At 37.9% G+C, this 14,394-nt stretch overlaps 1 protein-coding gene across 13 annotated transcripts in view; it reads left to right on the forward strand.

Annotated features, from left to right (window-relative positions):
* The window catches only part of gish (casein kinase I gish), a 47,993-nt gene that overhangs the window by 17,147 nt on the left and 16,452 nt on the right, over window positions 1–14,394 (forward strand). For all 13 annotated transcript variants that reach the window (XM_028302357.1, XM_028302359.1, XM_028302362.1 and 10 more), the window contains 6 exons: window positions 2,160–2,270; window positions 4,919–5,082; window positions 6,630–6,744; window positions 8,486–8,605; window positions 9,053–9,201; window positions 11,583–11,753. In XM_028302357.1, coding sequence (XP_028158158.1) covers window positions 2,160–2,270; window positions 4,919–5,082; window positions 6,630–6,744; window positions 8,486–8,605; window positions 9,053–9,201; window positions 11,583–11,753 — 830 coding nt within the window. The remainder of the gene's footprint in view (window positions 1–2,159; window positions 2,271–4,918; window positions 5,083–6,629; window positions 6,745–8,485; window positions 8,606–9,052; window positions 9,202–11,582; window positions 11,754–14,394) is intronic.

Here is a 14,394-nt window from a genome sequence, read left to right on the forward strand (position 1 = left end):
GTTTGAAATGTTGTATGATATTTAAAAATGTTCCTTTCCCTTAATCTTGTAACGACTTAGTCCTAAAACCAGACTGAAAAGCAAGGAATCATGAAAACTAGTCACTTCTTCACAAGTGAAAAATAATGTTCGAAATGACTTGTTTTGAAAAGCACCTGCCCAGCTTTCGTGATTACGTAATCGCTCTTTAACATCACCTGAATTCCCAAAATAGAAAGTTTTTCTTGAAAACATAACAGGCCCGCCAATCAAAAGTATCAGGAGGTATAATCCCTAAATACTTCGTATAAAAATATCTCACCATTTATATTCCGCACAAAGGCCGCCCTAGAATATAAAATATTCCATTCTTCGGAGTATTGTAGGTAAATAGTATACTCTATAGCTGATAAGATATTGTTCAAATGCTATTGAGATCTACTCCATCTTTCGATGGATGATAAGGTCGATATTATTGCTATGTTGATTGTGATGTCAATGCGGCAATTAGATTAGACATTGATTATTACAAATAGATTTCTTACTTATAAAATGACATTAAAAACGTTTCCCTTTGGCTTAAAACCATCTTAATTTTATTAGCAGTAATCCCAAGAACTGTTTAAAGGTAATATTTTATTCATTTGGTTATTCCTAGAACCAATAAGTACCATAATTATTGGTCATTAATATCTTTAAAGGCATTAACCTCCGTTTCAGAAATAAAATATCATGAAAGTACCTACATTCAATAAATCGTTGAGGCTAGGGAGAAAATTGTGTAGGCGGTTCGAAACACATTTTAGGGGAGATGCCGTTCCAACGGCGAACGTACAATAAATGAAGGAAAAAATGAAGAACAAATTACCCATCTGAATGGCTATTTACTCAGATCAAAATGTTACATCGATTTTATGCTTTGATTACTTTATTTTCAGGACGCCATTTTCAAAGACCGTTCGGACTTGATTATTAACTTTCCGCTATTCTCAAACCTGTTATAAACCTGATAAACCTGAAATTATTGTTAATACTCCATGGAACTGAAGACAAAGTAATAATTAACACCAGTTAAGAACTTTAATAAAAATACCACCAACTTGGGAAAACCAACTACATACCTAGTTAATACTAACGGGTACGCAAGAAAACTGACCCACAGAATAGAAGTGCGTGCCATGCCCACTTACTTAATGGAGCCTTCAGACTTCGAAGAAAACAATTATTTATGTACTTGTCCTGTTATTGGTATACCTCGTTAAATATCAGCGTCCTTCTAGTGGGCAAAGCCCTTTCTCATTGGAGCTGACCACTAAAACGTATGCCATTGTTTTCGACGCTGAGAAACTCGCACAATATGTAATTTACATAATTCTCATGAAGAGACAGATATTACGAATGTAAGTCCACTAATAGGGTTGACAGCCTACTTTGAAGTATTATTAAACTGGATTTAATATCACTATGTAATTAAAGCATCTGGATTGTGGTTGAGCACTGAATTAATGTCATTTCGGAGGGCTGCGTAATTACAAAACCGCATTTGTACAGCCCTGGCGTACTAAGTGAAATAAAAGTTAATGTTTCTACTGTGCTTGCTTCGTTAACTATTAAGTTAGGATGTGACTAACGAGTTTTCGGAGAATGTAGCTTGCGTATGACTCATCGGCCGGTCGAGGATCACCGCGTTATACATTTTGATAGGCTCGAATAACAAGGGTTTAATAACCCAATGACAGCTTTTAGAAGGATAAAATCTAGATGTATCCTCTGGTTGACAACAGATAGAGACTTTTATAGGATGGTAACAAATAAATTAATATTATTATATCTAAATGACGTGCAATGATAGGCAAAGAATCAGATGAAATTGCAATCGCAGAGCGACGCCCGATAGACAGATGATTTTATCACGTTGAATACCTACGATGTCTCAAAGAATGTGAATGATAGAGTACCGGAACCTATCGATTAAAACATTTATGTTTACCCAAGAACGGTGATAATCCTTTTTGATTGATTACACGCGTCATCGACCTGTGTTTATTTCCAGAAATTACCCCAACCAGAACAATGTTCACCTCTTTATTTATTTAGTACAGATTGATGAGATATTTATATGCGTGCGTGTATTGTACGAGTAAACGGATCGATAATACGATTTGTCTGTTCATTTGCAGGGAAAAATCTCTACAACAACGAGCATGTAGCCATCAAAATGGAGCCGATGAAGTCGAAGGCTCCGCAACTGCACCTGGAGTACCGATTCTACAAGTTGCTAGGCACGCACGGTGAGTTCCGCACTAATTATATGCCCACGCGATTGTAAGGCCTCGTAATGGACGCGCGGAGGCGTACAACAACGTTTTATCATGTCAATTATATGTCTCCATTTCCATTGCTGTTCTGTTGTACAAATTCTAAATATTGTATGTAATGAAAAGGATCCGGTATTAGCTACTGAGGACATGTAATATGCTGGTCCTCCGACCATCCTACCTTATTTCGTAACATACATCAATTTATCTCCAACGTCCTCCGGGAAATTGTATGCTAAAAATAAGTTTTCCTAAAAAAGCATTCTCGGCAAATCTTCATAGACCGTACACAAATTAGTTACTCGGGTACGCTTCGACCTAGCCTCCGCTACTCCATAAGCGAAACCTAAGAATATAGCTAGTAACGGTATAACGGTCGTGTAATCTTCGCGTTTTCCTAGGCGCGATCGAGGTCACTGGATTTGTCTCGACTATTGTGTTTTTAATTGTCTCAACGCAATGCCAATTATGACCAAAGGACCTCTGGGAGTTGTATGGTAATAAAGTACGGTTCCATTGAAGTCATTTTTATGGGGTCACGACAGGGTTCTCACATTGTCCTCACAACTTAAATCGTGGAAAAAATAAAAACGTACCCTGAATTGGAACTCAAGCCTTTGATTGGTTGAATTCACCATTTAAACTCATCTGTTCTTGAACGTTTTCATTGGTATACAAACCCAATAGTGCTCTACAAATGTCGCACTAAAGTTTGGGATCTTAAATGCCCGTGGCACAAAAGGAAGAACGATTAGTAAAATATATGGTCCATGTGACGCGGCACCTGAACGCACGTAACAAGCCCGCTACAAATCGCACGGGCACTGCTTTCATAAGCTGGTAATGAGGCAGATACTGTAATATCCAAAACGTTCGTGCGGAACACGTGTTTTATTGGCTTATGTCGTATCGTGCCCAGACGTTTCACGCTGACTGACGTACGACTATTTACCGTTGTCGGATGACGGTTCTCGTATACGATAACGAATGTCCTTATCGTTGATTGCATGAGCAAGAGCAATCTTACGCTGAACGGATTGTCTACGTGCAAATTGTGTGTGCACAATGATGAGAACCTTGTCGGGGAATCACTAAATTAAACAAATTAACAAACGTCACTCGCGGTATTATAATAAAGTAACTGTTTCATTTATAATGCCCACTAAATCTGAAGCTGCTGATAAAATACCAACGTTTACTTGCGTGCGTATTCTTTTGGAATCAGTTACTTTTATGGCTCGAAATATTTACCGGGCTTTTTATCGCGGTAGTGTTTTATCAGCAGTTTTAAAACCACGTAAATGTTATATGGTATGATGTAGGAACTAGCTAGAACAATGTCCTGATAAAATGTAAAAAACGTTTGATGTTAACGCCAATGACTTGAACTTGAAAGGAGCTCTTACTCTAGTAATGGGTAGAGCCAATAATTGCTGGTATCATGTACAGGTACTGTTTGGTTTTATTGCGGAAATGTTAATTTCTCAAAATACATTAAGTGAATTTCTTTCTAACATACTAGACTCGATTTCTTGAGGTGGATCGGCAGCGGTTTTCCTAAATTGCTCCATATTACTCCACTAATTCCACCGTATCCGTGCGTGACGTCATAATTGTCAAAATTGCCCTGAACGGAACAATTTAATTGTTCGAATATGAGCACCTTACAAGTTGAAAAGTTTGTTGCGTGATGTATAAATAGATACAATCAAATTGTGATAGAGCCCAATCTATTTATACGGTCACTGAGGGTCTCCGATTAAACACGCGCGGGCGCACGCGTGTCTGTATTGAAAAATTGAATGTAATAGGCATCGCTCCGTGCACCCGCGCAAGTTTCAGCGTAGACCCTGAGTGTATACTGATAGTAGCATTTGCCCAGAGGGCGTCCCAAAAGTTTACTACCTGGGGACATGTGGCGGCCGCTACAACGCTATGGTCATGGAGTTGTTAGGGCCCTCGCTCGAAGATCTCTTCGTCCATTGCGGCCGAAGGTTCAGGCTGAAGACGGTCCTTATGATCGCTATGCAACTTGTAAGTGCCAGTGACATAGTAGCTAATAGTACGGTTGTATAATTGGGCACAACACCGTAACCGATATTGAACTAATCTTTTGTTTCGCCGTGTCGAGGGTAACCGGCTAACCGCACCGTGGTCATGGTCGTTGTTCTGGCCGGCCATTGTAAATGCCAGCACTAGCCTCCGTATCTGTGCTCGATTCTAAATTGACTCGATTCTGAATTATCATCCTCGTACACTTTATGAGTTCATCGATTTTGGATATTCGCATTTCAATTGTGATGGTCAATTATGACGCAAAAAGTTAAAAGGTAGTTTGAGTGGATAAAACCGCAGAACCGAGCCCATTATCAATAAGCCACACAAATTATATCACCTCACCGCTTGATCGCCCGATACGGTGGCTACTGCATACTTTTTCTTCCACTTTTTCGACGTAGCAATGCTCTCGCGGGTCACTGTGTCATGAACTAGTTCAAATATCGGCTGCAGTGTTGTGCGGTGCAGGTGCGAGCGAGAGCAATGCTTGTCTTGTACTGTAAGTACTAAAATGTTTTTTGTCCCCCTCCCCCTCCCGTTCCTTGGTCCCTTGGGTCCCGTAGCGCCGTCGACCGCGGAGGGCATCCCTGAGGTTTACTACTTCGGGCCGTGCGGTAAATACAATGCGTTGGTGATGGAGCTCCTGGGGCCGTCTCTGGAGGACCTTTTCGATCTGTGCGGCCGTCGATTCTCTCTAAAGACTGTGTTAATGATCGCTATGCAGTTGGTAAGTGTCCTAGTTCTTTTAGTCCACTTTCACACTGGAGTTCTTTTTAATTTTTACAAAAAAGTTTTTTAATTTGAAAAATATCAACCTTGAACTTTGATAATTTAGTAGACTGTGAGAATGAACCTCTTTATTCAACTGACTCGTCATCAGACCTTGGTCTTTCCCTGATTGGTTTATCACGTTTATAAAGTAACTAACAATGAATGATCTTCCTCAAAGGCAGAATGTCTTGATGATGGCATAAACATTTTTAGTCTTCACAAATCACGCAGAATTCTAAATTAGGAAATAATTGTTCTGTCACGAAATCTATGACGTTGTGTGATAAAACTTAACATGATAACGGGCGTGAGTCACACTATTTTTGCTGCCCAATAAACTATCAAGATTTTTGAGTAATTTAAAGCCGCTATAAAACTTAATACAGTTAGAACGATTTAGAGGTAACAAGCGGCGCGTAACAAAAGGACTCATTGTCAATTGATTTCACAATCTTATCTCGTCCAATGCTAAAGTTCTTGTACTTTTGATGTATAATGTAGTATGAATGGACAAGTAATTATCATATTGTCACGTTCATGTATCAGTGACACGGAAGTATTGAATAATTTTATGGTGAATATTTAAATTTCATAATATGAAACATTGATGATTATTAAGTATGCCTTCCATGGTCGATATTAGAGTTACTTTAGCATTAATATGAATTGGTTTCTAATCGCAAAACCAATGCAAACCAATTGAGATGTTTACGTTCCGAGTACTAACATCGATATGCAAGGGCTTCTGCCGGTTGGAACAAGTAATAATTTATCCACTTATCACTGCTCGAGTATATCACAAACGCGGTTCGTACGTAAACGCCTAAAGGAGATAATTCATTGTTTTGTTGCTAGCTAGTCCATGTGATGTTTATCTACTGATCAAGACGTCACGATTTGTCAGTCAATGGCGATATTTGACTGTCTAGTTAGAACTCTTCAACAGGTAATCCCAGCTAGCCTTAGTTTTTTAAGGTGAACGCAACTCAATTTGTTCGCTCGCTATAGCATAAAAGTATGAGATAAAGTCACTGATAACTCGCTGGCAAAGGCCATACGTAAAAGAAAACAGCCCTAACTTTTGAACCAGGTTGAATATTAATTTTAATAGGTTCTCTGCGTTAGTTTAAGACAAGACCATAAAGTTCAAAATGGCGATCACTAACTGCCACTGCTTCCAAAGGTCCAGAGCAAAAAATCTCGGGTTCAAATCCCGGTATAGTCATCAGATCATTAAGAAAAATACCTTTTAGGAATTGGCTATCGTTTAAGTTTTCTAAGTAGGTAACATACTTATTCCTTGCTTCTAGCAACAATTTGTGTATTGCTTACATTATATTCTTAGATGACATCTTTAAACTACAAAGAAACTCCTTGATTGTAGTTAAACTGTACACTCGCGATATCCAGTTGCGATCACATTTACACATTAACCCCTGTCGTCCCACTTGACACATGCAATTGTATTGGATCACCGTGTAATTGCCCGCCCGCCTGTTTCAGCTCCACCGCATAGAGTATGTCCACACGAGACACCTAATATACCGGGACGTGAAGCCGGAGAATTTTTTAATAGGTAGAACTGCAACTAAAAGGGAAAAAATCATCCACATCATTGGTGAGTACATTTTTGTTTACAAGATTTTTGGCAGTTGACCAATGACGGTTTAACTTTCCTCTGGGATAAACTTGACCTTCACTGGTTGAGTTTTTATTGGCGGTCAAGCTGTAGATCCTGGCTACACAGGAGTTGTAGCGATGGGAACAGTCCCGTAACAAGCTTTTTTTGAAATCCGACAGTAGGACTGAAGGTGTCGGACTGGCCGACTCGTGATCAGAGAAACGCGAGTCCGATCCTCGCCGCCGCTCGACGCAACCCATATTGACACACAATCATATTTAGCTTACCAAGAGGGGTTACAGGACTATAAAATTGGTAGCACACTTCGACCATGAAACCTTGGCAGCGAAACCAATCGAAACACACAACTCCGTGTGTACATTGCCGCATTAGAAAACGTGGTAGAATGGACGCAGTGATGTGTATTGATTTAGTTTCGCTGTCATGGTTTTGCAGATAAAAAGGTGTATTTCTTGCCAAAAGCATAAATAGGAATTTTAAATCGCTAAACTTAAGACTTGCGGAAATAGGCTTTTAGGTTTTGATGTGCAAACTGTTATTTACTTTTAAAGACCTATCAAATTAAAATTTTCCATGTTTTCAAATTAAGTTTCCAACCTTAAGACAAACTAATAAAGGTGTTTAAGTGGTAACCGTGTCACTGTTAATAAATATGTGACTGTGTAAGAGTAAAATGGTCAGTCTTTTATGGTTTGATGATACTTTTTGCATACTCTCACATTTATAGCTTAAAACCACCTAACAACTGATGTATAAAATCTGAGTGAGTCATCAACAGTATAATATTTTTAGTTACGCCCAATAATAAGGAACCGGCTACAAACTAGTAGTTTGTACAAAATCATCAAGAATCAATTCCAAACTGGTTCTGTAATTAAGTTTAGTTACTTGACTGTTAACAGATGTTAACAATAACTTAAGTAATACAGTAATTAGATATAATTGTAACACTATCGCAACCCGGCGAGGTCTGCGGTTGAAATGTGGTACCAATGAAATGTCTATGTATGTTTATTTGTCCGTGAGACATACCTACGTGAATATTGATTCTAGTGGTAAGGGTAACGTATTTCGGTTTTGACGCCATCGTTATACAGGGTGTTAGGTAAATGGGTACATGAGTCGACACTAGCCCATCTTAACATAGGCATATAAACGGTATGGTGAAGTCAGAAAACTGATATCATCATTTTAATTACCTATATTAATTTTCACACAAGTCTGATTTTATAAATTTTATTTTGTACCTGTATAGTATGGTCACTTTTTCTTTCAATTAACTAAATAAGATTTTCTGACCCGACCACCCATTTAATATTGATCTCAATCCCATGTAATCTGACTGACATGGTCAGTAATGCTTAAAACGTTACTCATTTCTTACAATATTCTAACTGTAATATTATAATTTCTCTATTGGCTAACATAACTTTACCAACTGAGAAAACATATCAAACGGTTCTTACTTGAATAAACTGAAAAGGAATAACAATTTGAAACAGCATTTACATCTATCACCGTTGTTCGAAATTTCGCGTTGTCGCATTAATAATATTTTATGATTCTGTAACTCAGCTTATTAAGGAAGGCAATATAACTTTGAAATATGTATTAATATTCAATATGAAACTATCACCTCTAAATCTTCCTCACAATGCATATAAAGATTTATACTCATACTCAAATAGATATTAATAACTTGTGTTGTCTGTTTCAGATTTTGGTTTGGCCAAAGAATACATAGACTTAGAGACGAACAAACATATCCCATATCGGGAGCACAAGTCACTCACTGGGACTGCGAGATATATGTCAATAAATACACATTTAGGGAAAGGTAAGATTTTCAAAATTATACCCAGATTCCTTGAAAGGATGTCACAACCAAATACATAAGTACATAGCCCAATTAAGCCTCTAAAAGAATTGTACTCTCGATTTAGATATCCTAGGAGATACATTGTCAAGTAAGCCATCAGTCCGATTGACTGCTCAAAGGAGTAGACGCCTCATAATGTCTGACACTAGAGTTGTAACTTCAGTCGTTATAATTCAATAGTATAGCTATCTAACCCTTGAGGAAAGGAGCATACTGACCTGCTGTCATTGTAATCAGGCTAACCTTAAAATACATGATGTAAAAAATACGAATTATAGTCCCGTACAGATAGATGTTAACCATCACATTGTCCTTTCCAAAAGGACAAGGCATTCTTTATATTGTATTGTCAAAAGACTTATATAATTTGCCCGTTTAACATTTGTTTTTTCTTTTATTTTCCAGAACAATCTAGACGTGACGACCTAGAGGCTCTCGGCCATATGTTTATGTATTTTTTACGTGGTTCCTTACCCTGGCAGGGTTTAAAAGCTGATACACTCAAAGAAAGATACCAAAAAATTGGTGACACCAAGCGGGCGACACCGATCGAGGTGAGTTGACAGAAATATTTCTTTTATAAGGCTACTTATGGATCATTGGACTTCTTATAAATTTTCACTTAATTTCCCACAGCAAAACAAAAAACAAAAATACGTTAAAAAAATTGGCAAATTAAAAGCCAAAAACAACATGGCTATATTTTTAGTACACTAGACTGGCAGTGCCATATCTTTTATAACTGGACGCAGTGTAGTGTTCTTTTTCAACTGAGACGTCCATTTCTGGACCAAAGACTAAGAGTAGGCGCACACCGTTGATTTTTAGTTGGCCGATAGTTTAGTCGGGCTGTTGATCAGTATGGGCATGTATGGGAGTGCGCAAACTACGCCGATCCGATTTGGCCGATTCTTCATACAATTTGAAATCGGGCACAACTATCGGCCAACTAAAAATCAACGGTGTGCGCCTACTCTTAAGGCGGCGATTCGCCGCACTGAATGACGGGAGACCACGACCGTAGAAGCATCAGTTAGCGAGCGAGAGAGGCGGGAGACTGAGGCCTAAAGCTTCAACCACACCAAAGGCCAAGGATTGGTCGCGTGGACTGTCATGAATCGCGCGACCTGTCATTGGCCTATGATGGTGTAGTTGAAGCTTAAGAGCGCTTTCACATTAAGGCGTTAGAAGCGCGACAGCGGCGTTTTTATAATGTCAAGGCATGCATCCGCTGTCACATAATACTCAACATCAAATAAACCGCACCTTCTGCGACGCGAACTTTAACGATTTTCTTCTGACACAATCATGGTGCCCCAACAATATTGGTGTTATTTGAAAGCCCAATAAATATCCTTAAAGAAAAACACATTTAATTTCTTAATAAATGATTAACATATACCATAAATGTGACTTGAAAAAATACCTCACTTTGGGACCACCTATGGGATCAGTTAGACCAATTTTTATGGTTATAAAACCAAATAATGATCTCACGTGTCCTCTGTAATAGATGGATAGCGATTAATCCCGACTTAACACTATTTTTTGAAGAAGTTACTCTGGATCCTTCTCAAAAATGTGTCTTAATTTTTGGGGTAAAAACCTTTCCTTTAATGAAATAAAGGTTAGAACTAGGCTTTTAAATGGTGCCAATATTAGTGGGAAGTGGGGATGCATACGTTTGAAAATGCTTGTCGCGGGAGGTGCGATTTATTTGATGTCGAGTGTAGTATCAGGCCTGTTCATCTCCGCGAGTTTACATCGAAAACAAAACACGCACGATGGCCCACCTACAGGATACTATTCGACAAGGCCTTACATACGAGCGAACATTGACTCACGCACGCATATTCTTGTGTATGATGGAAGAAAATGAAGAAAATGGTGTACTAAATACTGTGCAGTATTTAACTGCCTAAATAATAATAAAAACACAGAATGTACTTTTTTAAGTTGCCTCAAGACACTGAGAGGTAAATAAGTAGTTAATATTATTCATGATAATTCATGCTAAATCATGTATTTCCTCCGCCATTTTGGCACCTCACGTCACATCATTTTACCGAAGTCAGCCCTATAGCTTCGGCGCAGTGCCGAACACTGACGTTTGTCAACAAAATGGTGCTTGACTCTTGAGACAGGCTAAATTACACCATATTGTTAATGACATTGAGCATACATTTTTTTAAATACCTTCGCGAAGTAAAACTTCTGTACGTAGTACTTATTATTATTCTGTGGTAGTATGAAATTTTCGGCAGCGCGTCTGTCACGCTGTTAAATCGCCTGAATGTGAAAGCGCTCTAAGTGAAGTAACGGTGGTGGTCTTCCGTCTCGGTATCTTGTCTCTTGCAAGCTTAATATCGAATGGTGGTGTGAATGTTATCAACTATACACTATTTTTATTATTACAAGCTTTTTACAAGCTTTTTACAAGCTTTATATTGACTTCACTTGTTAGTATGTGTGGGACAAATCTTGCATCTGAATTTAAGACCAGTTCTCCTCAACCGATTGAGCTGAAATTTGGTATACTTATGTAAGTACGATGACAATGCAATATTATGGTACCATTGAGCTGGTCTGATGATGGAGTCGGGAGGTGGCCATAGGAACTCCTAAACAAAACGGCGGAATCTCATCAAGTTTGGTTTCGTTGGATTTGTCTTTTCGAGCACTTTAGTGTTAGATAATGTCCAGGGTCCTGAGATTAAGATATAACTAAAAAGTGTAAAATAAAATTATAATAAAAATAAACTTTTTTAAAAACAAGCTTTTATTCTGAATTTCAAAAGCTTGTAGCGCAAACAGAGAAAAAGAGGAATAAATGCCATGCGCGATACAAGCTTTCGAAATTTAGAATGAAAGCTTGTTTTTAAAAAAGTTTATTTTTATTTAAACCCTGTTTGATTCGATTACGGCACGATTCCAGGTGTTATGCGAGGGCCACCCCGAGGAGTTGGCCACGTACCTCCGCTACGTGCGGCGGCTGGACTTTTTCGAGACGCCCGACTACGACCAGCTGCGGCGCATGTTCCGCGATCTTTTCGAGCGGCGCGGCTACGTCGACGACGGCGAGTTCGACTGGACCGGCAAGACGATGGTAAACAATTCCGTAGCTTAGCGCTAGGTGATTAGGTTCAGTTCGGTTTGAGCGCAATAGGTATATAGGTATTTTAGGTTGGATTCTGTTTGAGCGCAATAGAATAACAGATATAGTCTGGTCCGTGAGCACGTAGAATTTTGTCCAATGACCCCAAGCTACCCATCCTTATCGCTCGCGCGTAATTATATTGCTGTCGCGGCTGTGCGACGGGCGCCCGCAGTGAGTGTGCGAGCGCGATAGCAACATAATTACTCGCGAGCGATAAGGATGGGTAGCTTAGGGTCATTGGACAAAATTCTACGTGCTCACGGACCGGGCTTTATTTGCAGTTATTGAGTTTAGGACGCGAATAATAAAGTTCCGTTCAGTTTGACAGTATAAGAATGACTGAAATATTTACAATTCTGTAGCTTAGCGCTAGTGTGATTGCAACTGAATTTTTTTCAATTTTGGAGCTTAGCACAAGCATGACAAGACTCAATCTTGATTGAGGGCAACAAATGTGAATGCAACTAAAATATTTACAATTCTGGAGCTTCACGCAACTATTAAGGGGTTCCGTTCAGTTTTAGAGCAATGACAGATAATTTTGTAGCTTATCCCAGCAAATGAAAATTGTTTGGTACGCTAAGAATTCTACAGCTTAGCGTCTTGTGTAGGGCCACTTGAATGTCTGCCGATACAAATTCCTGTGTGTACTGAGCTGAAACAACATGGACTCAACATCTATGCCATAGAACATTATATGTAAATTCCATAGGAACCGTATTAATGTAACTACTAAATATTTGAAGTATTCCAATTTACAATATCTTGTATTTTTATCAAATGTATGTATTCTTACCGCTTTCTTCATTGCACCTTATTAATCTAACACAAGCATGCATTTTTATATGCTTTTGTAACAAACCTCACTAGATTTGGTTATTTTCCATTGATTGACTAAAATGGATACATCCCGTTTTCTAATAAGCCTTCTTGTAATGGACAAAATAACCAAATTGCTTTTTTATGTTAGTAATGATTGCAAAACAAATTAATAAACTGTTTTGTTTTAAAATATTTGATAGTTTGAATTTGAATTAAACTAAAATTATGTACAAAAACAAAATGTATATTAAGTTGTTTTGCAATCTGTCGTTTCTTTTTTTTGCAAGCTAGTGTTTGTGTTTCGCTTTCTTTTTTGCAAGCTAAATTTTGTGTGGAAGGCTTGTTTTATTGTTATTTCGCTAAAATGCTATTTCATTTATCTGTCTCAACTATATACCTTTTCTATGTCAATAATATTGTAGGTTGAAATACAAAGACGTGCCAAGCATCATTGCATTTCATCCGAATTTTGTGTTGTACAAATATTCAATTTTACTTTGAACAAACGATGAAGTAAACTATAAAAATATGTCACTTCTAACTTAAAAAAAGTGGATTACTGCTAACATTGTAAATATAGTTTAACTTTAGTGTTGCCATGTACAAGGGCATTAATACAAAGAAAGGCCGTGTATAATTTTATGTATCCAATCGATCGATTCAACGCCGAATTAGTTTGCTTTGCTATTTACGACACAAAGGTGAAGAATTGTTTGTTGACTAACGATCGTTCAAGGTGTGAGACCTTGAACTATTTTGTAAAAGCCTAAATTATCTAGGATAACTAATAGCTGCTTTGGTGCTTTATATAAGACGTATAACACGTGAAGAAGTAACCCATATTGACCTCAATTAATCAGCTAAAGTCTTTTGACTTTGAAATTCGTATTTAGAGACGTACGGTTTTCGGAAACTTTTCGACGATTATCAATACCGGTAACATGAATACCGATTGGATATTACTATCAGGTAGGTATACTCATATTTCGACTTAAGAAAGTTCCCCGATAACAGCACATCTCTATGCTAGAGTTTGTTAGTGACTAAAGTCCGGTCGCCGAGCACATATAATTTCGTCCAATGACCCCACAGCTTACACTCACCGCGGCCGCCCGTGGCATAGTCGCGATAGCAACAAATTACACGCGAGCGATAAGGATGGGTAGCTTGGGGTCATTGGACGAAATTCTATCTGCTCGGCGACCGGACTTTAGTGCGCGACACAAATTAGTTTTCTATTGTGTCTCGTAAGCTATGGATTAAACTATAAATGCTAAGTTTTTGCTAAATCTTAGCGAAGAAAGTTACCTAGTCGATATGCGTTAGTTTTTGACGGCTACTACATAATTTAAATATTACAACTTTAACTAGAATCACTAAACAAAGTTACACTGATTTCTAGTTCGGTATTTTTTTATTTAGACTGAAGTTTACCTTTTTATTTCACTTTTTTTCCAACTAACAACACTGACAGTTGTAACAATGGTTGTGAATTAGTTAATGAATTGTTAAAATTAGAATACCCTTAGATCTCATTAGTAGAAAATACATATTTATTATTTCTTTAATAAAGTAAAAATCCTTTAATGTGTGGTTTATTTGTAGATAGATTGAAAGCATAATTGTATAACTCATCAAGGTAAACGTGTGGTGCTTTATGTAAATGCAATAAAGGTGCTTTTTTGCAACAAAAATATATAGCCTAATTCATGTGAAACTAAATAAATTGCGATAGAAATAATGATGGATGAGTTACACAATTAGCAAG

This window comes from Ostrinia furnacalis, unplaced genomic scaffold (genome assembly GCF_004193835.3).
Source record: "Ostrinia furnacalis isolate ACB-3 unplaced genomic scaffold, ASM419383v2 OfSCF1110, whole genome shotgun sequence".
Lineage (NCBI taxonomy): Eukaryota > Metazoa > Arthropoda > Insecta > Lepidoptera > Crambidae > Ostrinia > Ostrinia furnacalis.